At 33.0% G+C, this 27,849-nt stretch overlaps 1 protein-coding gene and 1 long non-coding RNA gene across 4 annotated transcripts in view; one reads left to right on the forward strand and one right to left on the reverse strand.

Annotated features, from left to right (window-relative positions):
• The window catches only part of LOC127701140 (ranBP-type and C3HC4-type zinc finger-containing protein 1-like), a 494,271-nt gene that overhangs the window by 320,101 nt on the left and 146,321 nt on the right, over positions 1 to 27,849 (forward strand). For all 3 annotated transcript variants that reach the window (XM_052204944.1, XM_052204946.1, XM_052204945.1), the window contains one exon: positions 12,295 to 12,468. In XM_052204944.1, coding sequence (XP_052060904.1) covers positions 12,295 to 12,468 — 174 coding nt within the window. The remainder of the gene's footprint in view (positions 1 to 12,294; positions 12,469 to 27,849) is intronic.
• Positions 1 to 27,849, reverse strand: part of LOC127701212 (uncharacterized) — a 115,555-nt gene that overhangs the window by 67,500 nt on the left and 20,206 nt on the right. The window lies entirely within an intron of this gene.

Genomic DNA, 27,849 nt, shown 5'->3' on the forward strand with positions numbered 1-27,849 from the left:
ATACTATCAACCAGTCATAATATACATGTTTCATTGATTTCAGTCTTAGATAATGCAAAAAATTAAACTTCAGGTAAAGTCCTAACTGTGTGCATGCTTAATGACCAAAAAAAGGCTGAAATACCCTTTGTAGCAATTTGAAGGCTGTAATTTGACACCAACATAATTGTTACATAAAAAAATTAATGTAACATGATAACTAACAACAAATGTGACCAACTTTCATTGTAATGGGTATGATTTCTAAAATTTGGATTTCACATGCCTTTCAGTAATAGGTATAAAACCACTAATTCATAGCCCCATTGCTTTCTATGTTAAATTCTGCAATTTCAAGCATTAATTGCTACTTTGTCTTAAGTTCAAATAAAGTGGCAGTCATTTCATGTTAAAACAATACCTTATCCTGACTTCTGCAGAAAAATTCAACATACCTTTAATTGCATATTAGAGCGTACTGGTTCCCGGAAGTTTGATAGTACAAAAACCGGTACTTCTGATCTGAACAACAGGGAAAATGTGCCCTCCTATTATAATTTTATATACTTCTTTATTATTAAAAAAAAACTTTCAAAGAGAGTTCTACAGTGATCCTAAGTCCCAAGGCTTTCATTTGATACCAAAACTATCCAAATATTTCACCTATTGACAAAGATACAGCTATGCGGAGGAACTATTTTGTTTGAAATATGTACTACTTTCTTGTATGTTCTTTCCGACCGGGCCTGAATTAGTGGTTCTATACCATAAAGAATGTGGTGGGTTAAACATATTTGTGAGCGCTCAACCCTCCCCTTAACCTGGGACAGTGGTGTAACAGTACAACATAAGAATAAACTATAAAAATCAGTTGAAAAAGGCTTAACTCATCTGATGGATACAAATAGAAAAACATCTAACAAAAACACAGAGTGGACGTGGACGGGTACTTATACATCCCAAAAACAAAAAGACACTAAGTACAGATCTGAGAGTACTCGCAGTTACTGACAGCTAGTTCAAAGCCAATAACAAGTTATAAAAAAAATCATGTATCTAAGACTAAAATATCAATCAGTACACATCCAATGGATTTAGTGTAAAGACGTCATTAACAGTCAGAGAAAAACATGACCTTGTGCAATGCCACATTATAGGTATCGACAGATTGTAGTACAGTGAAATTACATATGTGGAATATTTAGTATGGTTTTAATTTACTGATAACAAAATCAATATTTATACCAATAAAAACAATATTCAAAGATTTAATTACAGTGTTGAATAGGTAACCTTTTAGAATAAGTTTATTTAATGGATTGACAAGTTTACCCAGATCGTATCTAAATTTCTGGGTTCGGTTTACAACATCACCGTAAAATTTAGGATGTGCTATTCCGTTTGAAATAAGTTTTCTACAGGTACAGCCAAACTTGCAGACCAAATCTTTGTATCTATGAAAGAATTTAGTAAAGGTTTTAAGTAATTTGTGGTAACGAAATCCCTGACTCAATAATTTACTAGTAATACATAGATTACGCCCATTGAAATCCAAAACATCACTACAGACACCAGCATAGTGAACCAGTTGGGATATATAAACACCGTAAGAACGGAACATCACCGTCCAAAAAAGGAAAATTAACAATAGGGAAAGAAAAATCATCCCTTTTGTCGTAAATTTTTGTGAAGAGCTTCTGGTGTAATACTGAAATATCTAAATCTAGGAAAAGACAGTTATTGCTGTTAATATTTGATTTATTTAAAGTAAGTTCCTTTGGGTAAATTTCAGCAGTATAGTTAGATAATTCTTGGTTATTTAATGAACAAATATCATCAAGATAACGGTATGTGTTGTTGAATTAATCAATTAAATAGAATTTAGACGGTTCTTTACTGAGTTTGGTCATAAACTGTAATTCATAACAGTAAAGGAACAAGTCTGCTATTAAAGGGGAACAATTGGTGCCCATAGGAATACCTACAACCTGTCAATAAACTTTATTGCCGAAACGTACATAAATGTTGTCAAGGAGAAAATTTAGTGCTTTAATCATCTCATCACACCTCCAGTAAGCATATCTAGCGTATTTACCTTTCTCATTAGAGAAAAAGGCTTTATATGAGTTGCAGCAAATAAATTTGCAACCAGATTTATCAAACGACCATTTAATTAGATGTGAAAACTTTTGTTTGATAAGATTGTGTGGAAGTGTAGTATAAAGAGTGGAAAAGTCAAAACTGTCAACCAAATCAAAAGGACCATCAAAAGCACATAAATTATCTTAAACATCCAAAGAATTTTTTACACTCCAAAAATGGTTAATTCCAATGTTTTCATATGTTTTATTACAAAAAATAACGATAAGTTCTTTGGTAGTAGTTAAGGAATTCGTTAAAAGCACCGAAAGGTAAGTAGTAGACCACTTACTAGAGGCCGAGATGAAACGATATTTTACAGGTTTTTGTGTAGTTTAGGTAACCAATACACAGTGGGGACCTTCAAATGCTCAGAGGAGGCCTTAAGCTGAGCTGTGGTAGTGACATGATTATTAACTATATGACTCTCTGTGGAGCTTACGGCCTTGAATGTAGTTGAATGTATAATTACATTCTTAAGGACTTCCGTGTAGTATTTATGTCATACCACCACCACATTGTTGGCTGCTTTGTCGGCCGGTACGAACACAGAACGCTTTGATAGTACTTGAATTTTGTTTTTAATCCTAGAAATGGGCGTATTACTTACGCTTTTGTTTATTTCTAAATTATTTTCGAAATGTGATATGCGAATATTAACAATATTCAGACATTTATTTAAATAGGAATCAAGTGACTTTTTGTCAGATTTCTTCCGTTTACACCATTTTTTACAATAGGATGAAAGAGCATCTTCAATAACATGACGACACTCTTCTAATTTATTTTCGATGGTGGACGATATTTTGGTCCTTTTTTCAGAAAGTTTATAACCTCTCGGTCTTGAACAATGTTGAGGTCCCTTGTAATTACATGGTCATAGGGATCATATCTAAACTTCGATATTTCACAGTCTCATGTTGAAGGAGCATTATTTTCTATACTGACGTCTGGTGTAACTGACGTATAATTAAATTAAACTTCTACTGGGTTTTTTATACGAATAAGAAATTATTTGGCTCAATGTTATCAAAATATTTTTGACTGAAAAACGATATTGTATTGCACTTGTTAAATGACTATAAATGACTTAAATGTTCTCTGTACAACTTTAATCTAAACCCACCAAGTTACAAACTGTAAATACAAAGATACATAAAAATAGAACTAAAGACTAATGACTAAGCTTAATAACTAAACTACTAAACTAAATAGTTAACAATCTGATCCTTTCTCTTTCTTAAGTAGATGTAAATTTTATAAATGAAAATAAAAGTTTTATAGATATTGCTAATCACATCATAACTAATCTCTCTTCCTGTTTGTTTTTTTTTAACTACTGTTCTAGAATATATATATCACTTTTGTAAGCGTCACATGATCAATATAAAGCTACTTCATGAAAACGGTATGAACAAGTCCAGTCTCGAAACAATGTTCTGTGCACTGGCACCATGTTTTGTCAACACATTAGCAATTTGTCCATTTGTTTCAATCCAATGAACAGTTAACTCTCCATTTTGGACCATCTCCTTGATGTAACTAATTTCTAGTCTCAGTCTCTTTTCCGATACATTTTTCTTTGAATGTATGGCCTCAAAAAGGTCCTTATTGTCAATCACACATCGAACTGGGATACCTCCTTCTGAAGTACATTTATTTAAAATTAGTTCATTATACAACGTAGCTAGTGATGTAGCACAATCAATACCATCTGCTAAAGCTAGTGTTTCGCTAGCTAGTGTACTTCTAAAGACTCTTCTAATTTTCTTGGATTGCCATGTAACTGGGTTGATTTTCCCATTTTCTCCAAGTACCATAATCACAAACCCTCCTTGACTTCCCCCTTCTGGACGAGTTTGTTTTGCAAGCCACGACAGTTGACTTACTTTTGATCTTAGAACAGTTTGTTTAACTGATGAAAGCTGAGAATCCTTTGCCCTTTTTCTATCTATTGATACTGTGTAAAACATTTCAACATAGTCTGTCTGACTCAGTATAATTTTATCATCAGCATGACTTAGACCCAGTCCTAAATATTTTAAAGATTATGAAGCTTCTTTTCCAACACTAAATTCCTCTCTTTTTTTTTATATAACCTCAGTTTCAAACAAATTGGTTCCTGCCCACAGAAAATCATCAACATGAACTGCTAGTACACCAGCCAGACCATTGGAATCATGCCAGTAAAATACTGCTGGATCGACTTTAGATTCAGTACCTCCACATTCATTTAGGGTTTTCTTAACCTTTTCATACCATTTCAAAGAAGCATCTGCAAGACCATAAACACATTTCTCTAAAAGCCAAAAATTGCCATTAGCATTAGCTTCCTTAGGTGGACGAAGATGAACTTTTCTTTGCATTTTCTCTCCTTGCAGAAAGGCAGTTTTAATGTCTCTGGAATTGATCGACCATTTCTTTTGCATTATTATTGTTAGAATGAGTCTTAGAGAATGTTTGTCTCAAGTAGGAGAGTTTTTCTTTATTTCATCCAAACAATCTTCTTCGAAAACTTTTGCAACGAGTCTTGCTTTCCTGTGTATTTCATTATCTGCTTCTTTTATAGTATATACCCATCTAGTGGATACACATGACTGACCAAAGTCTTCAACTTCTTGGTAAACATTATGTCTCTTCCAATTTTCAAGTTCATGCAACTTTACGTTCATCACAAAAGTCAATCTCATTGAAGAATGCTTCTTCTGATTCCTCGTCATCCCCCATATCCTGATCAGTGTCAGACTTTACAACTTCCAATTCATCAACTGTACTTAAGTCTATTGACATTTTGTTACCTCTAAGGTCTTTTGGTTTCCTATGTTCTACATTGTACCAATTCTTAGTATTTTTAGATGCTTTACCAGCTCTACTCAGAACAACAACTTCTCGTGGATTATCATCACCTGGCATTTTAAAGTTCACTTTTTGGTCCTTTTTGTTGAGCCTCCGACTTTTGTCGAAAAAGTGAGACATAGCGATCCTACATTCCGTCGTTGTTGTTGTCGCCGGCGGCGGCGTCCACAAATATTCACTCTTTGGTTAAAGTTTTTGAAATTTTAATTACTTTCTTTAACTATCCTGAATTTCTACCAAACCTGGACAGAAGCTTGTTTATGATCATAAGATAGTAACCAGAAGTAAATTTTGTAAAAAAAAAAATCCATTTTTTCCGTATTTTACTTATAAATGGACTTAGTTTTTCTGCCAGGAAACATTACATTCACTCTGTGGTTAAAGTTTTTGAAATTTTAATAACTTTCTTAAACTATCCTGGATTTCTACTAAACTTGGACAAAAGCTTGTTTATGATCATAAGATAATATTCAAAAGTAAATTTTGTAAAAAAAAAAATTCCATTTTTTCCGTATTTTACTTTTAAATGGACTTAGTTTTTCTGCCAGGAAACATTACATTCACTCTGTGGTTAAAGTTTTTGAAATTTTAATAACTTTCTTAAACAATCCTGGATTTCTACCAAACTTGGAAAGAAGCTTGTTTATGATCATAAGATAGTACCCAGAAGTAAATTTTGTAAAAAAAAAAATCCATTTTTTCCGTATTTTACTTATAAATGGACTTAGTTTTTCTGCCAGTTAACATTACATTCACTCTGTGGTTAAAGTTTTTCAAATTTTAATAACTTTCTTAAACTATCCTGGATTTGTACCAAACTTGGACAGAAGCTTGTTTATGATTAAAAGCTAGTATCTAGAAGGAAATTTTGTTTAAATTTTGTTCCATTTTTTCCGTATTTTACTTATAAATGGACTTAGTTTTTCTTCCAGTTAACATTACATACAGTCTGCAGTTTAAGTTTTTAAAACATTTATTAGATTCATAAACTATCCTTGATTTTTACCAAACTTGGACAGAAGCTACTTACAATCAAAAGATAGTATAGAGAGGAATATTTTTATTAATTTTTTTCCTCATTTTTGTTGAGCCTGTGATTAACAGCAAAAGTTCCGCGGAACCCTTACGAATTTTTTAAAAGTATAGCCTTATTACTCTTGGATTCACCACTTCTACTGACCTCTAGAGAAGTTGCTTGCTCATTGCTCTGTTCTCTCACTGGAGTATCTTCATGATGCAGAGTAATTCCATGCCTTTGATTTGCAGGATTATCATTTTCCAGTTCAGAGTCACCTCCTGATTGACTTTCTTCTCCTGATTCATGCCCTTGATTATTCACAGGATTATCACTGTCTAATTCTGAGTCACCTACCTGACTTTCCAATTCAGATGCATGTCCTTCTTCTGCTCCATTGTCACTTTCATTGTCTGACTGATTGTTGACATGTGAGTCTTCCTCCTCATCACTATCATAATAAAGGACTTCATGCTTAGTCTGATTCTTGACAAAGCTTTGAGTTTTGATACTTTCATTCAAAGATTCCCTCTTTTCCTGTGGTTTCTTTTAATTTCTTTGCATTTTGTCCATCAAAATCTCTTAAAATCCTACATTCATGCACTCTTACATATGTTCCTCCATACCTTATAAACACAACAACATTGTCCTGTCCAATTACTGTACCAGGTCCTTTCCATTGATTATCTCTAAGAAAGTATACTTTATCTCCATTTCTGAATTTCTCACCTGATTTTCAGCCATATCACGAAAAATTTGAGAATTGAATTCCCTGCCATTGTCAGTGTATACTCCAACTTCAGGAGCACCATATACACTAACCCATATCTGCATGAATTTGTCAACAACTAACTGTGAGTCCTTTCTCCTGATAATGGCTGCTGCACTCAAACAGCTAAATAAGTCAATTATGTGCAAATGGTAGAAATTATGATCAATTTCATGTAAATCATAGCAACAATTTGGTTAAAATCATTTGCATGGGAAAATGCCACAACTGGCTTTGGCTTTGGACGTTGAAACTTGAAACAGACAATGCATTTTGAGCAAACATCATTCACTATTGTTTTTGTATCAGAGTTCAATAGGGATAACAACTTTTCAGATGAGGCATGACCAAATTGTTTATGCAGTTTTGATATAATACCCCTCTTTCTTTTCCAGAATCAACCTTAAGGATTTCCTCCTCACTCACTGCAGTATTTTTCTGTCCATTTCTTCTTTCTTTAATGTTTATGCAATAATGACCATTTGAAGTGAAATGAACATCGACTGGTTTTCCAAACATAGTCACTTTATCATTATGGAGATCAAGAACTGTTTGTGCTCTTTTCAAAGAATCTTTGCTTAATAATAGAGGTATTTCGCAATCAACTACTTCTGTTTCTATGTAACAATTTAGAGATCCAATTGTGGGAGGTAACTTTACAGACTGATAAGAATACACTGTTTGACCATCACCAAATTTGAAAGGTGTATGACTTTCCTTGCTTTTTATTTCTTCATTTTCAGTGTCAAAAGTGTCTAAAAATTGATGTAACCATTTAGACCCGCAAAGCTTGATCTATCTTGTCCTTTTCAAACAGTTTATCTAATTCTGCTGTTAATTTGTCAACTCCTTCATCAACATTCAGATCCTCTTGTGTTATTTCTAATGCTACTTCTCTTGTTTTTCCTTGTAAAGACAATGCAAGTGCTAGGCCTCTCTTCTCCTTGTCCAATTCTGTAACCAGTTGCCACATCTTCACTTCGTTCTTCCATTGCTGGTATGATTTCTCTATTGTCAAACTTGGTGGGTTCTTATAACTCAGAGCAGTCGCCATCTTGCCGGATGTTGTGAGCTCTGCTACCACTGTTAAATGACTATAAATTACTTAAATGTTCTCTGTACAACTTTAATCTAAACCCACCAAGTTACAAACTGTAAATACAAAGATACATAGAACTAAAGACTGAATATTAAACTTAATAACTAAACTACTAAACTAAATAGTTAACAACACTCGTTATAAATATTTTGTAATTTAATAATTGGCATTTGACCCAGTTTGCATAATAATTGATGTCTACCATTGTTTTTAAAACTAGATAAAAAATCATCAAGTGTAAAATTAGAAAGATGTTTATTTCGTTGAATGCGGTTAATGGGATTGCCATGAAGCCTATGATTGCATTGTCTTTTATCAACAATAGTCATGATACCAATAGAGGAAGTTTTAGATATGTTCCCTTGGCCAATGATATTGTCATTTAGACCTAGGGGATAAGCCTTTTGTGAAATATTAATGATAGGATAAAATAGTGCAATCTTTGCTTAGCATCATGTACTTTCAACTTAACATTGTGTAGATTCTAGTCAACATATTGTAAGATAAGTCTAAACTAAGTGCATTATACTGATATTACATAGTATTAAGCCTAACATCAATTTATCAGTTGTTTCAGCTCTTCATTTTATTTGTCACCATAACAATCAAAGTGAATGACTAAGCATTTTAAAGTTCCATGATAAAACCTGTAGTAACATCTTAACATCATTTAGTTTCAACTCATTGAAAATGTGATGAGCATATCCCAAACCAAAACCACAAGCATTAATTGCAAGCATGCATGCCCCAAGCATTTTTGCATGCATGGTAGCAATTTGACAGTACATGTAATTGGAACTGTGCAGAATAGTTGTGCAAGCAAACCGCAATCTTATTTGATTGCGGTTTTATTGCAGGATGATTACCATTTGATTGCAGGATGTTGTGGTTCTATTGCAAGATGATCACTGTTTGATTGCAGGATGAGCAATAATTTGATTGGAGGATGATTACGGTTTTCTTGCAGATCAAGAAATCATTGTAACAGGATGCTGTTACGAAGTCTCCTATACTCTTGGGACTCCCCCTATTATTCATTCAATTCATCTTGAAGAAAATATATGGTTTAGGGGTGGGGATCTCGACCATTCTCCAGATAATAGAACATTCTCAAACTGAAGGGGTGGGTTGACCGTTGGGGACTAAACCTGTATATCATTCAAATCATCTTGGTATGACAAACTGGAATATATGTGGTTAAATAGTAAGACGTTCAAGATTTATTTTAGGTGATCACCTTTCAAATAATACAGGTCAACCAAAATTGGGACACCCAAAGTAGAAAACAGAGAGAGTGATTTTGGATGCATCAGCTACTTACTCTTGAACCTGATGGACTGAATGAGAGAGATGAAAAACAGTTTTATCAAAAACCAAAGGAATAAATCTTGAACTTTTTACTATTTAACTAACACAATTATTTGTTTTGATTTAATAATTGCAATGTACAATAAGCTGCAAAAATATATTTAAAGGACATGTACAAAAAGCTGCAAAAATTTCTTTAAAGCATCCGAATTTTACCTGAATGGCTGCACGTGCCTGATGAAGCTAATTTGTTTAGCGAAATATTGCGTGAATATATAAAATATAACAACTATTTTTATAACACTCATTAGTGTGTTAAAGTTACATTCTTAGGCCTTTATATAATTTAATTTAGTAACTGCATCAGTTTATCTTCAAACTGATCAACACCTAGATAGATTGAATGTTGATTGTTGCTATTTTTAGACAATATATATATATATAAGGTTTAGGGGCGGGGATCTCCACCATTTACACGATATAAGAACATTCACAGATGGCAGGGGGGTGGGGAAGACACCCATGGGGACTCACCCTATATTTCATTTGATTTGTTATATCATGAAGAACATTTTCAATTTTTTAGATTCTTTTTTTTTTACTTTTGTGTAAATTCAGAAATAATGTTTAAATAGCAGTGTCATAGGTGAACCTTTTAATCTTGAGGTAGGCCACATGGTTCCATGATCATTACTGAAGACCCCATGTGTCTATCACTAACTTTTCCCAAGTTATAGTATTTTAAATAAAATTTTCTAAAATCCCATAAGGTTCTACAGTTAACCCTCCCTTCTGTTGGCCCCTCAAAGTACCCTTAATAGACCCTTATAGCACCACTAGACTAGACATATTGTGGAACCCTAAGTAAATCTGACCACCCGTTTTGGAACTGGTGCAGACAAAGTACACCATTTAGGTACTACAGGATAAAAAAAAATACTATTATTAGTTGTTGTCCTCTCCCAAGTTGCCCTTGATTTTGTTGGAAAAAAGCATTATTTGACAAGTATTGGACTCAAACAAATGATGTAGTGATATAATTGTTAATTTCATACATATTCCAAATATATAGTCTCATATTAAGGCTATTTAATGAAGACTATATTAAGCGATGGTTTACTTTCATACAGGGAGATTTGGCAGGTTCAGCATTATAAAATTGATCTTTTTGCAATTATTCCTTTTTGCTCACAGTAAGAGAATCTAAAATATATCCATTTGATGTAGAGCATTATTGTCTAATTAACTCTTAGGTTTTTAGCTCACCTGGTCAATAGGCCAAGTGAGCTTTTCTCATCACTTGGCGTCCGTCGTACTCCGTCATCGTCCATTAACTTTTACAAAAATCTTCTCCTCTGAAACTGCTGGTCCAAATTTAACCAAACTTGGCCACAATCATTATTGGGGAAGTTAGTTTAAAAAATATGTCTAATGAACCCGTCTGTCAACCAAGATGGCTGACATGGCTAAAAATAGAACATAGGGATAAAATGCAAGTTTTGTCTATTATCTTGAAAACAGCTATGAATAGAGAAAATCTGACAGGAGCAGAAATGTTGAGAATGTTGAGATCTACCTGCTGTTCATTTACGTCAAAACTGTCAGAAGACTTCTATTAGGAGCTATAGCCCTTAAGGTAGATGGGGGTCTAAATCATAATCAATAAAAAAAAATAATAATTTGCCAAAATGTAGTTTATATCATGCTTTTTTCAAAAATATAATAAAAAGTATGGGTCACCGGGCTTCTTTTCAAGCTACAGGTTGTGCAAAATTGTAAAATTTTGTATAGATTATGCATGGAAACTCATATCTTGTGCGATAAAAAGAAAACTAAACCATAGAATTTAAAGATAAAATATGAGAAGATAGCTCTTATTAGTTTTTAAAATATGTCTGATGACCGCGTCTGTCAACCTAGATGGCCCACATGGCTAAAAATAGAACATAGGGGTAACATGCAAGTTTCAGAAAATAAAAAAAAAATTGGGTCACAGATCGTTTACATGCTACAAAACAAACTAGCTAAACTCATAACATAAAAGTAACTTTGTCAGAGTTATCTCCCCTTAAACATGGTTAAAAATGGCAAAGTTGAAAAAAATTTAATCAAACATGAATGTTCTGTATTTGTAAGAAACAGTCGTAAAATATTATAAAAATCATAATTTTCTTTATTTAGTTGAAGAGTTTTACATCTCTCAAAATTTGCCCATTTTATTAAAGATCTAGACCGATTGTTTGCTGCTATTTTACAATCCAAGATGACGGAAGACACCTGATCTATCTTAAATGTCAAATATAATCAATTTTTTTCATTTTTGTCTATCATTTTGAAAACTATTATAGATACAGAGAAATTTTTTGAGAAAAAATGATCAGCAAGTCAAGATCTACAAATATGTCAACTTGACTGAAATTGTCAGTTAACTCTTTATAGGGTTATTGCCCTTTCATGATAATTTTTACCAAAAAATGGCTATTGTTGAAGATGCAGGTGAGGGACACAGGCTCTTTAGAGCCTCTAGTTTTATGTAAGCATACCTGTTTTTTCAAGTGAGACCAAAAAGAGTCCCCTTTTCTGTCTGCTATCCTTCCCAAACATGATAAAACATGACTGCCAAAACACTTCATACATGACATCACTTTAAGTTTTATATAAGTGCATATCAGTCAAAATATATTATGTTATCCCAGTGTACTTCCTTCCTGAAATCATTGACTTGCTTGCAGTTTTCTTTCTCATGCATGCAGAAAATTACATAATCATCTACTAGCTTGCTGCAAGCATCTTGCAATCAGAGTTTAAAACTTTTGTTTGTAGCAGGCTTGCTGCAAGCTTGTGATGAGCATAATGCTAGTCTTGCATGCATGCAGTGTGGCCGCAGAAAGTGCCACAATCATCTTTTAGCATGCAGTGAGCATCTTGCAATCAAAGTTGTATGATGTTTGCATGCAGCAAGCTAGTCTGTAGTTTGGTTTGGGAGATCATCACAAAATTGTATCTTATAATGCAATCAAATCTTAAACAATACAATGTAAAATGTTCTTGTGATAGATATTCTCTTTTTCTCAGAGCAGCATGATAGGAATTATTTTTTATTTTTCATAAGAGACATTTTTTTGGTAGATTGGTTGGCATTGTCAAGCATGTACATTTTTAAATCTTCCAACTCGTCCTGGGTGTGAAATGTGCTCCCAACCTAGACCAAGAGATTATAAGATACCTGATAATTATGTCATGTCCAAAGAAGAGTTAGAGAGATTGCAAAGAGAACAGGAGGACGAGCGGAAAGCACAGCAGGTATGTATTATTACATTGCTCACTCTTTAGTTTTCTATGTAGTGTTTTGTAGAAGACTGTTGTTTGTCCATTGGTCAGTTTTTTTCGTTTTTGCCATGGCTAATCAGTTTATCTTTGACTTTCAAGTTTGTTTATTCCTTTTGTATCTTCCTGTCCTCTCTTTAACTTTGTTATTATTACATTAAAAAGTCTCTTTTATTATCACTTTGCATTCGTTATCCATCTTTCATATGTAACATCTATTTTGGACATTAGTAATGGTCCTAGCCACAGTCCTGTCCATCTGTTCCTCATTTATGATATTACCAAATGGGATTTGTCAGGGTATTTTTACCTATGAGAAAAATTAAAGAGGCCATTATATAATAAGTGGAACAGAAAATGCTTACCATTATGGAGCATCCCAAGTTTAAAACTGTTTAGTGAGGTTTGTGTTCATTAGTTTTCATTGTTGTAAGTTATGATATTTTATTTTAATAGTACAATGTACTGTACATTCAGAAATTATTGCATGCATATATTATTGCTATTTTTGAAGAATTTGCACAAATGCGAGATTAGTTATTGCTATTTCATGAAAAGCTGAATACAGATATATGTATTCTGATATCTGATTATCAGAATGTGAGTTCTTATTATTGCGATACTCACCCAGTTGCATTATTGGCATTATTAAAAAACCTTGCAATAATTTCTGAATTAACAGTTTGTGGTGTTTCTATAGAAAATTATCTATCCTCTGATTTGAAAACTTTTTTTTTTCCTATTTTCAACTTTCATGTTCAGTCAATTTTTAGGGTCAAAGAATTTATATGTACTGAAATTTTATGAATTTGGTAATGTACCTCCTATTGTTAGACAACGCCAGATGAAAATTCTAAATATAAGCCATGTTTTACCATGATTTTCTATGTTTTAATGAGTTATGGTGTACAATGTCTAACCATGTTTCAGTAAATGGGTCCACAGTTAACATATGTGCAACTCAAATCAAGCCTAACATTCTGTAATGAAAAGGGAAAATATGCTACATATACTTTCTGGAACCGTGATGAGATGAATAAACTCAATAAAGATGTAAACTTTCTTCTTTCAGACTTGTTCCTGTATTGTTATGAATTAAGTTTATGGCCAAACTCAGTAAAGATCTGTCTAAACTTTATTTAATTGATGAATTTATGGTTACCTTGATGTTAATTTTGCATTTAACAGGAAATATCTAACTGTCAGGCAGAAATTTACCCAGAGGAACTTACTTTTCACATAGGAAACTCTTTAAAAAAATTTACAACAAAAGAGACAATACTTCATTTCCTTATGTTAGTTTTCCTTTTAAGCTCACTTAGCCCAAAAGTATACTCACATATATACTTGTATTGGCCTTATATTACTAAATAGGATTATGAATTTCAGTTTTTCTCGTTCTTCATGAGGATTTTTGAAGTTTAGATATCTAGTATAAAGAAAACAGATTTTCAATGTCCTCTTTGTGTAAATAGTGTCCAAAGGAGAGAAGGAATTAATGATTTGTGATTTTCTAAAATCTCCTCTTTTGTTAATGATGTAGAGGTATATGTGGGATTCCCATTTTAGCTTTGAATTCTAGATTCTTTAATCAGACATTCCAAATAATAATTTTTGGGGGACTCAGTGGCCTCGTGGTCTAAGAAGTTATCTACAGTTATCACTAGTCTGTAAACACTAAGGTTGTGAGTTTAAATCCCTCTCATGGCAGGTGAGTTTGACTCATATCTTAATTGACTACAATTGCCATTTTTCTTATTGAAAGTCGGTAGTTCTCTCTGGATACTCTGCCAATAACAATTGGCCACCACGATATAGCCAAAAGTGTTGAAAGTAATCTAAGGTCTCTAATTTGAACATGAGCAGAAGGAATATATTTGTATGGGGATGATGACAAAAGCAATCAGGAGGTTTAGATTTTACATCATTGATGGTAAACATCTCTAATACCCTCTTGTGGATGAAAATCTTGGATAAAATAGGTTTGGTGTAAATTTTTGACATGACAAGTTCAGTTTTATCGTTGAAGAAATCAGGTATTGTTTTCTGTATGCACATTTAGTGGTAAATATTTCTGATATTGATATAACATCCAAATCCAGTTATCAGCAAATTCTTCTTATAAGAAACACAACCTGCCATCAAGTAATATGCACTAAACTACCAATTATTTGCTTATTTGAAGGAAAAAAAACAGTTCTTAAATCACTGTCTATGCATCTTGTTAGTACAAATTACAAAAAAAATAGTTAGGTGGCAATTTTCTCTCAGCCAGAAACAACAAGCATTCGAATGTTTGTGTTTTTGTGCTAGCCGCAATGTTTGCAAACAAGACACTGATTGGCCTTTCGGGGAAATAAAACTCACGTTGATTGGTTGAAATCTCTGAATTATGATTGGAATATGTGAAGGTTGATTTGACACAAAATGTATAAACGATGTAAACAATTATACGCGTAGTCGTACACGTAGTCGTTTTTAACAGGTAACACGATACCGAATGGCATACCTCCCAATTTCTAAAATATTTTGCACACTTGTACTTTGATTGGAACATTAAATAAAAATTGGGGTCACCATTTTTGTTTTTTATACTACGCAAAAAAATTTTTGTGGTTGTATATTGGAATGACGTTGGCGTCGTCGTCGTCGTCCGAAGAAACATTGGTTTTCGCACTCTAACTTTAGTTTAAGTGAATGGATCTCTATGAAATTTTACCACAAGGTTCAATACCACAAAAGGAAGGTTGGGATTGATTTTGGGGGTAATTGCCTCAAAATTTTAGGAATTAGGGGCCAAAAAAGGGGCAAAAAACAAGCATTTTTCTAGTTTCATGACAATAACTTGTGTGTAAGTATATGGATCTTTCTGAAATTGTACTACAAGGTTCCATATCACAAAGGTAAAGCTAGAATTGAGTTTGGGGGTAATTGCCGAAACGTTTAGGAATTGGGGGCCAAAAAGGGGCCAAAAATAAGCATTTTTCTAGTTTCCAGACAATAACTTGTGTTCAAGTGTATGGATCTCTCTGAAATTGTACTGCAAGGTACCATACCACAAAGGGAAGGCTGGGATTGATGATGGGGGTAATTGCCTCAATATTTTAGGAATTAGGGGCCAAAAGGGGCAAAAAACTAGCATTTTTCTAGTTTCAGGACAATAACTTGTGTGTAAGTGTATGGATCTTTCTGAAATTGTACTACAAGGTTCCATATCACAAAGGGAAAGCTGGGTTTGAGTTTGGGGGTAATTGCCCTAAACGTTTAGGAATTTGGGGCCAAAAAGGGGCCAAAAAACACATTTTTCTAGTTTCCAGACAATAACTTGCGTTCAAGTGTATGGATCTCTCTGAAATTGTACTGCAAGGTACCATACCACAAAGGGAAGGCTGGGATTGAGATTGGGGGTGATGAATCATAAGGGAGTTCAAAAAATTTGGGGGGGGGGGATTTTTTTATTTTTCCTTTTTTTTCTTTTTTTCCTTTTTTTTTTCTTTTAAAATTTTCCATTTTAAGTTGGTTATTTCTGATTTATATTTAAAAGCAAATAATAATGGTATGGTAGGAGATACACACCAAACAGGATGGGTAAATTATTATATAATAAGTATTGTGCAATAGCAAGAAATTTTCAATTGCACAGTATTGCACAATAGCAAGAAATCTTCAATTGCACAGTATTGCGCAATAGCAAGAAATCTTCAATTGCACAGTATTGCGCAATAGCAAGAAATATCCAATAACACAATATTGTGCAATAGCAAGAAATTGTCAATTGTACAGTATTGCGCAATAGCAAGAAATTTGAATATATGGGGTTCTTTGATATGCTGAATCTAACCATGTATTTAGATTTTTGATTTTTGGGCCCCGTTATCAACTTTGTCCACATTGAGGTCAAAAGGGTCCAAAATTAAACTTTGTTTGATTTCATCAAAAATTGAATTCTTGGGGTTCTTTGATATGCTGAATCTAACCATGTATTTAGATTTTGGATATTGGACCATAATAGGTGAATGTCCAATTTAAAATTTTTAAGTTCTTAGACCACATTCATTCTGTGTCAGAAACCTATGCTGTGTCAAATATTTAATCACAATCCAAATGCAAAGCTGTATCAAGCTTGAATGTTGTGTCCATACTTGCCCCAACTGTTCAGGGTTCGACCTCTGAGGTCGTAACAAGCTGCGCCCTGCGGAGCATTTTATTTTAGATTGTTGAATATCTTAAAAACTGTTATAGATAGATAAAAACTTAAATAAGCAAAAAAGATCAGGAAGACAAGACCTACATTGCAGCCTTATGGCACAAATCAGCCGACGTTTTATTGTCTCGCCTTGACGGAGTCAAAAAGCAAGACATAGGTATGCTGTTTCGGCGTCGTCGGCGGCGGCGTCAACAATGTATTAGTGTGTGATTAGGTCTAGTTCATGGTGAAACACTAGTGGTAGGTCAATGATATTTGGTATGCAGTTGTTTTAGCATTGGCACATGTCATTACCATGGAGATTATTTAGCCCCGCTCCCTCAGTCAAGGTCTATTGACTTTGAAACTTTTCATAGTTTACATGTATTAGTTTGTGATTAGGTCAATTTATGGGGAACCACTTGTGGTAGGTCATATCAATGATATTTGGTATGCAGTTGTTTAAGCATTGGCATATCTCATTTCCATGGAGATTATTTGGCTCCGCCCCCTTAGTCATGGTCTATAGACTTTGAAAATTTTGCTAAGTTAACATGTATTAGTTTGTGATTAGGTCAGTTCAAGGGGAACCATTAGTGGTAGGCCAATGTTAATTGGTGTTCAGTTGTATAAGCATTAGCACATCTCATTTCCATGGAGAATATTTGGCCCCGACCCCTCAATCATGGTCTATTTACTTTGAAACTTTTGCTTAGTTTACATGTATTAGTTTGTGATTAGATCAGTTTAAGATGAACTGCTAATGTTAAGTCAATGATATTTGGTATGCAAATTTATTGGCATTTGCAAGTATCGTTTCCATGGAGATTATATAGCCCCACCCCTGATCATGGTTCATTGACTTTGAAACTTTTACATAGTTTACAAGTTAATGTTGGTGTTTAGGTTTGTTTAAAAGGAACGACTTATGATAAGTCAATGGTATTTGGTATGCAGTTGTATTAGCATTGGCACATCTCATTCCATGGAGATTGTTTAGCCATGTACCTTCAGTCATAGTTCATCGACTTTGAATATTTGCATAGCTTACATGTTAAAATATTGCTATTTTAATTTCAACATTTGCATTATCAAAATTACAAAAAGGCGAGACATATCTCTGTGATAACAGTTTATTGAAGTTATTGCCCTTTAATGACAATTTTATGAGTTTTGGTCCCAACAGTTTAGAAATTAGGGGCCAAAAAAGGGCCCAAATAAGCATTTTTCTAGTTTCCAGACAATAACTTGTGGAATGGTGTATGGATCTCTCTGAAATTATACCACAAGTTTCCATACCACAAAGGGATGGTAAGAATTGGCTTTGGGGGGTTATGGCTCAAATGGTTAAGGAATAATGGGCAGAAAAGGGGGAAAACAAGGGTTTCCAGGTTAATGGACAATTACTTAAGTACAAAACATAATTTAAAAGCAGCGTAAGGGAGGTAATTCAAACACATTTGAATTACCTCACTTACACTGCTTTTAAATTATGTATATTGGAAATTTGCCAATAACTTTAGTATGAATAAACTCCATTGGAAATTTGCCAATAACTTTAGTATAATAAACTCCATTGGAAATTTGCCAATAACTTTAGTATAATTGGAAATTTGCCAATAACTTTAGTATAATAAACTCCATTGGAAATTTGCCAATAACTTTAGTATAAGTAAATATAAATCTATGAAATTTAAACACAAGGTTTGAAACCACAAAAGGATGGTTGGGATTGATTTTGGGGGTTATGGTTCCTATGGTTTAGCAATTAGGGTCAAAAAGGGGCCCACATAAGCATTTTTTTAGTGTCCAGACAATAACTTGTGGAACAGTGTATAGAATTGTCTGAAATTATACCACAAGTTTCTACACCACAAAAGGATGGTTAGGATTGGCTTTGGGGGGGGGGGGGGGGGTTATGGCTCAATCTGTTTAGGAATTAGGAGCAATAAGGGGGAAAAACAAGGGTTTCCTGGTTAATGGACAATTACTTTAGCTTTGTTTCTTTATGTTGGTACTTTTTGCTATTTGTTTGCTAGTTCTAGTATGAAATATTTTTTAGCTGTTTCTAGAAACATCAAATACTGTGATTTAAATACATATAATATTATAATAGTGTATATCAAAGGGTTCAGTGGTATTAAATTTTTATACTCAGAATTGATTATTCTTTGTTTGGGTTTATTTTTTGCATTAGAGTTACCTCCCTTACAATGGTTCCATACAACAAAGGAAAGACTGGGATTGAGTTTGATGGTTAATGCTCCAAGGGGGATTCGAAAAGTTTGAGGGGGGGGGGGGGGGTGTTCCAATTTTTTTTAAGGGGTTCATATTTTTTTCCCCAAATTTTTCGAATTTCTAATTTTTGAAAAGTTTCAAGAAGAAATCTTCACTTGCACAGTATTGCAAATTAGATTTGTAAGATCTTTGACCACATTTATTTAGTGTCAGAAACCTATATTATGTCAAAAATTTGATCACAATCCAAATTCAGATAGTATCAAGCTTGAATATTGTGTCCAAATTGGCCCCAACTGTTCAGGGTTCGACCTCTGCGGTCGTATCAGGCTGTGCTCAGCGAAGCATTTTATTGCCTTTTATATTGAAAACTAATATAGACAGATAAAAACTTTTACTAGAAAAAATTATCATCAAGACAAGATCTTCAAATAAGCCATAATGGTCAAAATCTTTTGTCAACTCTTTATTGGAGTTATTGCTCTAATGATAACTTTTATCATTTTTTTTGGCATTTTTATACGACCGCAAAATTTTTTATATAATGTAATATTGTTGTAGTCGTCGTCGTCTTCCGAAGACATTTGGTTTCAAGACAATAACTTGAGTATAAATGTATGGATCTCTATGAAATTGTATCACAAGGTTTCATACCACAAAAGGAAGGTTGGGATTGATATTGGGGGTTATTGTCCTAACTGCTTAGGAATTAAGGGACAAAAACAAGCATTTTTCTTGTTTCAAGACAATTACTTCTGTATAAGTGTATGGATCTCTATGAAATTGTACCACAAGGTTCCATACCAAAAAAGGGCGGTTGGGAATGATTTTGGGGGTTATGGCCCTAACCATTTAGGAAAAAGGGGCCAAAAACAATACTTTTTTAATATTTTCTATAAATTGCTTATTTCTTGAGCAATTTCAATGGGGTTTAATTCAAAAATCTTTAATTCTTGGGGTTTTTCAATATGCTGAATTGAACGTGTAATTTAGATTTTTGATTTTAGGCCCGGTTTTCAAATTGGCCCACATTAAGGTCCAAAATGTCCAAAATTAAACTTAGTTTGATTTTAACAAAAATTGAATTCAAGGTTTTTGTCGAGCCTGCGACTTTTGTCGCAGAAAGCTCGACATAGGGATAGTGATCCGGCGGCGGCGGCGTTAGCTAACTTCTTAAAAGCTTTATATTTTAGAAGCTAGAAGACCTGGATGCTTCATACTTTGTATATAGATGCCTTATGTTACGAAGTTTCCGTCTGTCATATGTCCATTGTCCTTGACCTCATTTTCATGGTTCAGTGGTCAAAGTTAAGTTTTTAAGTTTTGGTCTTTTTTTCTAATACTATATGCAATAGGTCAGCTATATATTTGGTGTATGGAAATATTTTATGATGTACATGTCAGTCTTGCAGGTTTTATTTGACCTTGACCTCATTTTCACGGTTCATTTCTCAGTGTTTAGTTTTTGTGTTTAGGTCTGTTTTTCTTCAACTATAAGCAATAGATCAACTGTATTTGTTGTATGGAAGGATTGTAAGGTATATATGTCTGTCTGGCAGGTATCATCTGACCTTGACCTCATTTTCATGGTTCATTGGTCAATGTTAAGTTTTCATGGTTAAGTTTGTTTCTTAGATACTACTGTGGATTCATTTATTTTCGTGGGTATCAATTTTCGTGGATAGAGAAAAAAAGCTGTTTCGTGGTATACGTAAATTCGTTGATCGCTGATTACAAAAAAAAATTCAGGTACATAATTCGTGGATTTCTTTTTGATTTAGGAGATCATATAACCTCCTTGATTTGATCAATAATGAAACAATCAAAAAAGAAGGAATTCATCCATTGAAAAGGTATTGAATTGTCAAAATCCTCGCTTGTTCATTTTAGGTTAAAATGTTCATTGAAAACTTCTATTACAATAATGGACAGAGACAACGAATTATTTGTTTGTTTTACAATTTATTAATTCTTGTCGGAATTTTATAAGGCATTCAATGATTGAAAGCTCATTTCCCTAATCACGATATAATAAACAGTCATATAAGTAAAAGGTGTGAAAATAAATGTTCCTGTCATAAACAATATTACCTACGGGCAATATCCCCGTACTTAATCCTATTGATTTTTAATCACCAGTAAACCAAACTATGACACGGTAATAAACAACTTGCAGTTATTTCCCATGAACAGTTTTAATCAATTTTAAAAAGTAAATTATCACTGATATTCGATATATTTATTATTGATTTAATCAAAATACTTGTATCTTCTTTCAATAAAAACATGTGTTATGTTACAATGTTTATCGCTAGTCAACACTATACTAGAACTGCATAACATAACCGGAAATAAACATCCGACTCCATACACATTTCCCGGGATTATTCTTCGTTGAATTCTTAAATTCGTGGTTCGCTGTGACCCACGAAACCCACGAAAATTGGTATACCACGAATAAAAATGAATCCACAGTATAAGCAATAGGTCAACTATATTTAATGCATACATTGATTGTAAGGTGTACATGTCTGTCTGGCATGGTTCATCTGACCTTGACCTCATTTTCATGGTTCATTTGTCAATGTTAAGTTTTCTTGGTTAAGACTGTTTCTTAGAAACTATAAGCAATAGGTCAACTATGTTTGGTTTATTGAATGATTGTAAGGTGTACATGTATTTCTCATTTGGTTTATCTGACCTTGATTTTCTTGGATCATGTTAAGTTTATGTGTTACTTGTAGTAAAGCTTTATATTTAGGACTATGAACATAAAATCAATGGTTAGTAAAGAAGGCGAGACATTTCAGCGTGTGCACTCTTGTTTTTTGATATGCTGAATCTAAACATATGTATTTAGATTTTTGATTTTGGGCTCAGTTTTCAAGTTGGTCCATATAAGAGTCCAAAATTAAACTTTTCTTTGTTTGATTTCAACAAAAATTGAATATATGGGGTTCTTTGATATGCTGAATCTAACTTTGTATTAATTAAGATTTTGGATTTTGGGCCCCATTATCAAATTGGTCCACATTGAGATCCAAAGGGTCCAAAATTAAACTTTGTTTGATTTCATCAAATATTGAATTCTTGGGGTTCTTTGGTATGTTGAATCTAACCATGTATTCTGATTTTGGATATTGGACCATAATTGGTAAATGTCCAATTTCAAATTTTTAAGTTCTTATACCATATTTATTCTGTGTCAGAAACCTATGCTATGTCAAATAGTTAATATCACAATCCAAATTCAGAGCTGTATTGCACAATTTATAGAAATTGTAAGTAGATTCATAGTTAAAAATAGATACAGCATCAAATTCCAATTTTAGAGAAGAAATTATGTATAATTATAGTTTGAAATTTACTGTTCATTATTAGATATTTTGAAAAATAATTAAAGGCAAGTTTTATAGATTTTTTAAAGACATTGTATTGATGATGTATGATATTTTCGAAATTGTTTTTTTTTTAATTTTTTTTTAAGAACTTTGTGGTCAAATTTTCAGAATGCTATATATATTTATTTTTTTATAAAGCAAACCCCTTTAAAAACTTTTTTCCATTGATAAATAAATACATTAAATTCTTGGTGTACTTGGATATGCTGAATCTAAACATGTATTTAGATTTTGGATATTGGACCATAATAGGTAAAATCCAATTTCAAATTTTTCATTTCTTTTTTTCCACATTCATTCCGTGACAGAGACCTATGTTGTGTCAAATATTTAATCACAATCCAAATTCAGAGCTGTATCTAGCTTGAATGTAGTGTCCATACTTAGACCTATGTTGTGTCAAATATTTAATCACAATCCAAATTCAGAGCTGTATCAAGCTTGAATGTAGTGTCCAAACTTGCCCCAACTGTTCAGGGTTTGACCTCTGCGGTCGTATCTAGCTGCACCATGCAGAGCATTTTATATTCTTTGTTCACATTAAGCAACAAGACAATATTTCTCAATCAAAGGAACACACCTCAACATCACTTCATACCACAGAAAAATTGTAAAACCTCTTTCATCACTATATGATATGAACAAAAAATTATAATGTGTCAATGATACTTACCCTGTATTTTATGTATAAAAATGAAGGAGAGTATTTTCAAGTTAACTCTTGATTTTGAAAATCTGACTAGAAGACCAAAGCAGTAAAGAATTTTACAAAATAGATGAAAGTGCTCTCAATTTTAGTTCACCTGGCCCAAAGAGTTCATCTGACCTTTACTTCCTTTTGTGGTTCATTCAAAAATGTTAAGTTTTCGCCATTCAGGGTCTGTTTCTTGGATACTATTAACAGAAGTTCAACTTTTTATGTGTATGGAATGATTGTAAGGTGAGTATGTTCTCTGACTTTTACCCCTTTTCATGGTTCATTGGTCACCATTAAGTTTAGCAAGAGGTATAATCGCTGTATAGTTGATTGGGGATGTTACTGTATAAAGAAGCAGGGTCGGTAGATGCAATGTCCAAATATTTTTGTTAAACGATTAATTGCCGTAAAACTGTAAAAGTAAGAATTCAATGTTTATGGAAACAAAGTTCACTGCTTCCTAACGAGTATTGTATATTATTTATATAACTTGAAAACCCATTAGGTATTTAAAACAACAACAAAATTCGTGTTCACATTTAGATTGCCAGTACACCTACCATGCTTTATTTAATAGTTTGATCAAGCTTGTGTTATACAGACTTTGTTTCCTGATGTTTACAAGTAATTCATACTCCCATCTATTTATAATAGTCACAGCTAATATCGTTGTTATATTTGTGTTTTAGATGTTTAAAAATTTCATCACTCTTTATAGTTCGTTTGTTTGGTTCCTTTCATGGCAAATTCTTGTACTGGTTGTTGTGTGTTTTGACAATTCAAAACCTATCAATATGATAGAAATACTACCTGAAAATTTTCAAAATTTATTTAAGGGGTTACTAAAACTTTTCAAGGAAAATTGTCCACAAATGTACATTTTGTCTGTTGTATTCATGGTGTTTCTTTTTGAATCTAGGACACCATTATAAAAAACTCGCCATAGGCTTGTTTATTATTATACTGAAATAAATAAAGTAGTCCTAGCTGAAAAAATAGAAAGTGATAAACATGTTTTCTGAATGAAAACAAAATTAAAAAAAACATCGACAACAGGAAATCTATCAGATGCTTAAGCACAATCATATGCTCCCAATGATTGAGCTGCACTTCCTCTATTAGGTTCTGTTTTTCATTAAACATTTAAAAAAATCTAGTGTTTTAAACTTCAGCATGAAATTGCATGTTAGAAATGTCAAAAACAGCTAAATAGTTCTAAAAGCTTGATTTAAAAAAAAAAGATTGGTATTTAAAAACAGACATCATTTATCAGTGTTATTCCCCATAAACGGGACAGTGTCATTATGAAAACATGTACAGAAAAAATTCTTTGAGCGGTACAGTAAAGAAAATTTTTTATAACGAACATTTTATAATATCAAAATAATTACAATGAACTGCAGGATATATTCTGGATGAAGATATGCTTCCTGCACTTATATCAGTTGTTATTTAAAGTTAATTGTTTTCGTTTTGGCGTCACTTTAACCGTTCTAGAGTTATGCCCCTTTATAAATGGAAAAATTGCAAAATTTTTAGTTTCCGTTCTCTAACTTAAGTTTGCCTCAACCAAATGTTATGAAACTTATACACAATACTAATTACCACAAAATACAGATCAAGTTTGAATTTTGGTGGCGTCACTTTAACTGTTCTAGAGTTATGCCCCTTTATAAATGGAAAAATTGCAAAATTTTTAGTTTCCATTCTCTAACTTAAGTTTGCATCAACCAAATGTTATGAAACTTATACACATTGCTTATTATCACAAAATACAGATCAAGTTTGAATTTTGGTAGCGTCACTTTAACTATTCTAGAGTTAAGCCCCTTTATAAATGGTAAAATTACAAAAAATTTTAGTTTCCGTTCTCTTACTTGAGTTTGCCTCAACCAAATGTTATGAAACTTATACACAATGCTCATTACCATGAAACACAGATCAAGTTTGAATTTTGGCGGCGTCACTTTAACCGTTCTAGAGTTATGCCCCTTTATAAATGGAAAAATTGCAAAATTTTTTGTTTCTGTTCTCTAACTTAAGTTTGCCTCAACCAAATGTTATGACACTTATACACAATGCTTATTACCACAAAATACAGATCAAGTTTGAATTTAGGTGGGGTCACTTTAACCATTCACGAGTTATGCCCCTTTATAAATGGAAAACAATGCAAAATTTTTAGTTTCCGTTCTCTTACTTAAGTTGCCTCAACCAAATGTTATGAAACTTATACACAATGCTTTTTACCACAAAATACAGATCAAGTTGAATTTTGGTGGCTTCACTTTAATCATTATCGAGTTATGCCCTTTAAAAATCAAAAAATTGCAAAATTTTTAGTTTCCGTTCTGTAACTTAAGTTTGTCCCAACCAAACATTATGAGACCTATACACAATACTTATTACCACAAAACTCAGATCAAGTACAAATATGGGTAGCGTCACTTTTATCGTTCTTGAGTTATGTCCCTTTATAATGCTGTATGCAAGTGGGGGCATCATCTGTGTCCATGGGGACACATTCTCCATTTATTTTTTTAATGGATGAGTGGTAAATGTTAAATTTTTGTGATTAAAAACTATAAGCAATTGATGAACTATATTTGGTGTAAAAAATGATTGTAAGATGAATTATCTGTCTTTCTGGGTTCATCTTACCTTGGCTTCATTTTTATTGATCATTGTGAATGTTGAGTTTCTGTAAATACCTATAGTAACCCTTGATATTAAAGAGTTTCAACATAATATTTAATCATGATCAGTAAAAAATGCATTTCTGTGTGTGCACTCTTGTTAATTACTTATAAGAACAGTTTTTACAGAGATTAGCATTTTTGCGTTGTCATTTTTGCTTTCTATCAAAGAACTATTGACAGAAACTGTAAAGAGCAAAAAATATCTCTTTTATGAAATAAAAAGACTTTGAATAACATGGTGACTGTGATAAAAAGAATAATTTTTAATGCATGACGAAAATTTTTTTTCATCAAGGATATTTAGGTCAGATATTTCAAAGTATATACTTCAAATATAAGATTCAAATTTGATGAAGTCTGATACAGATTTTTGTAGGCAAAACATTTCAAATGTCGTACAATGTACGAGGTTACGTTCTCTTTAACCACAAAATTTCACAGCAAAATCGGCACACTAGTATTCCAATTTTCGTCGTTTATAAAACGATTTAAATAATGAGTGTGTGGTGTTTAACCTAACTGTTGGTAACCCTTTTTATGTTAAAAGAATATTTTCAACAGGAGTTCCTGTAAAAAAATATTTGAGAAAAACTACAGATTTCTTACAGTAACTGGTACCAGACTAGTATTCATTATTTGTTTTGACCTTTTTATGCCCCCGCCGTAGCGGAGGGGGCATTAAGTTTTACTCTTGTCTGTCTGTACGTCCGTCCGTACATCCCAAAATTGGTTTCCGTTCTCTAACTTGAGTTTGCCTTAACCAAATGTTATGAAACTTATACACAATGCTTATTACGACAAAACACAGATCAAGTTTGAATTTTGGTGGCGTCACTTTAATCGTTCTAGAGTTATGCCCCTTTATAAATGGAAAAATTGCAAAATTTTTAGTTTTCGTTCTCTAACTTAAGTTTTGCCTCAACCAAATGTTATGAAACTTAAACACAATGCTTATTATCACAAAACACAGATCAAATTTGAATTTTGGCGGCGTCACTTTAACCGTTCTAGAGTTATGCCCCTTTATAAATGGAAAAATTGCAAAATTTTTATTTTCTTCTAAATATCAAGTAATTTTTATTAAAATTGGAGTTATCTTCCTTTGTCCATGATTATAGTTGAATCAACTACAATCAATGCTTTATACAATGCAATGTTTAATTTTGACTTCCACTGATAAAACACAGATCAAGTTGAATTTTGGTAGTGTCACTTTAACCATTATTGAGTTATGCCCCTTTATAAATCGAAAGATTGCAAAATTTTTAGTTTCCATTCTGTAACTTAAGTTTGCCCCAACCAAACATTATGAAACCTATACACAATATTCATTACCACAAAACTCAGAACAAGTTAAAATTTGGGTAGCGTCACTTTTACCGTTCTTCAGTTATGTCCCCTTATAACTATATGATATGCAAGCGGGGGCATCATCTGTGTCCACATGACACGGGTTATGTTCTTCTCATATATTTTATGACGGTATAATACTAAACCCCTAACGGGAGGGATTGTGCCTGATATTCATATGATGAAGACATAATCTTTCAATCAGTTTAATTGAAGTCTGGAGCTGGCATGTCAGTAACTGCTAGTAGTCTGTTGTTATTTATGTATTATTGTCATTTTGTTTATTTTCTTTTGGTTCCTATTCTGACATCGGACTCGGACTTCTCTTAAACTGAGTTTTACTGTGCATACTGTTGTACGTTTGTTTTTTCTACATTGGCTAGAGGTATAGGGGGAGGGTTGAGATCTCAAAAAACATGTTTAACCCCGCCGCATTTTTGCGCCTGTCCCAAGTCAGGAGCCTCTGGCCTTTGTTAGTCTTGTATCATTTTTAATTTTAGTTTCTTGTGTATAATTTGGAGTTTAGTATGACGTCCATTATCACTGAACTAGTATACATATTTGTTTAGGGGCCAGCTGAAGGACGCCTCCGTTTGCGGGAGTTTCTCGCTGCGTTGAAGACCCATTGGTGGCCTTCGGCTGTTGTCTGCTCTATGGTCGGGTTGTTGTCTCTTTGACACATTCCCCATTTCCATTCTCAATTTTACTATCCACATTTTTTCTTTATTCTTTATATTTTAGTACCCCATTGTTCTTTATTCTTTATTTGTTATGCTCATTATTTTT

This window comes from Mytilus californianus, unplaced genomic scaffold (genome assembly GCF_021869535.1).
Source record: "Mytilus californianus isolate M0D057914Y unplaced genomic scaffold, xbMytCali1.0.p SCAF_5, whole genome shotgun sequence".
NCBI classification, from domain to species: domain Eukaryota; kingdom Metazoa; phylum Mollusca; class Bivalvia; order Mytilida; family Mytilidae; genus Mytilus; species Mytilus californianus.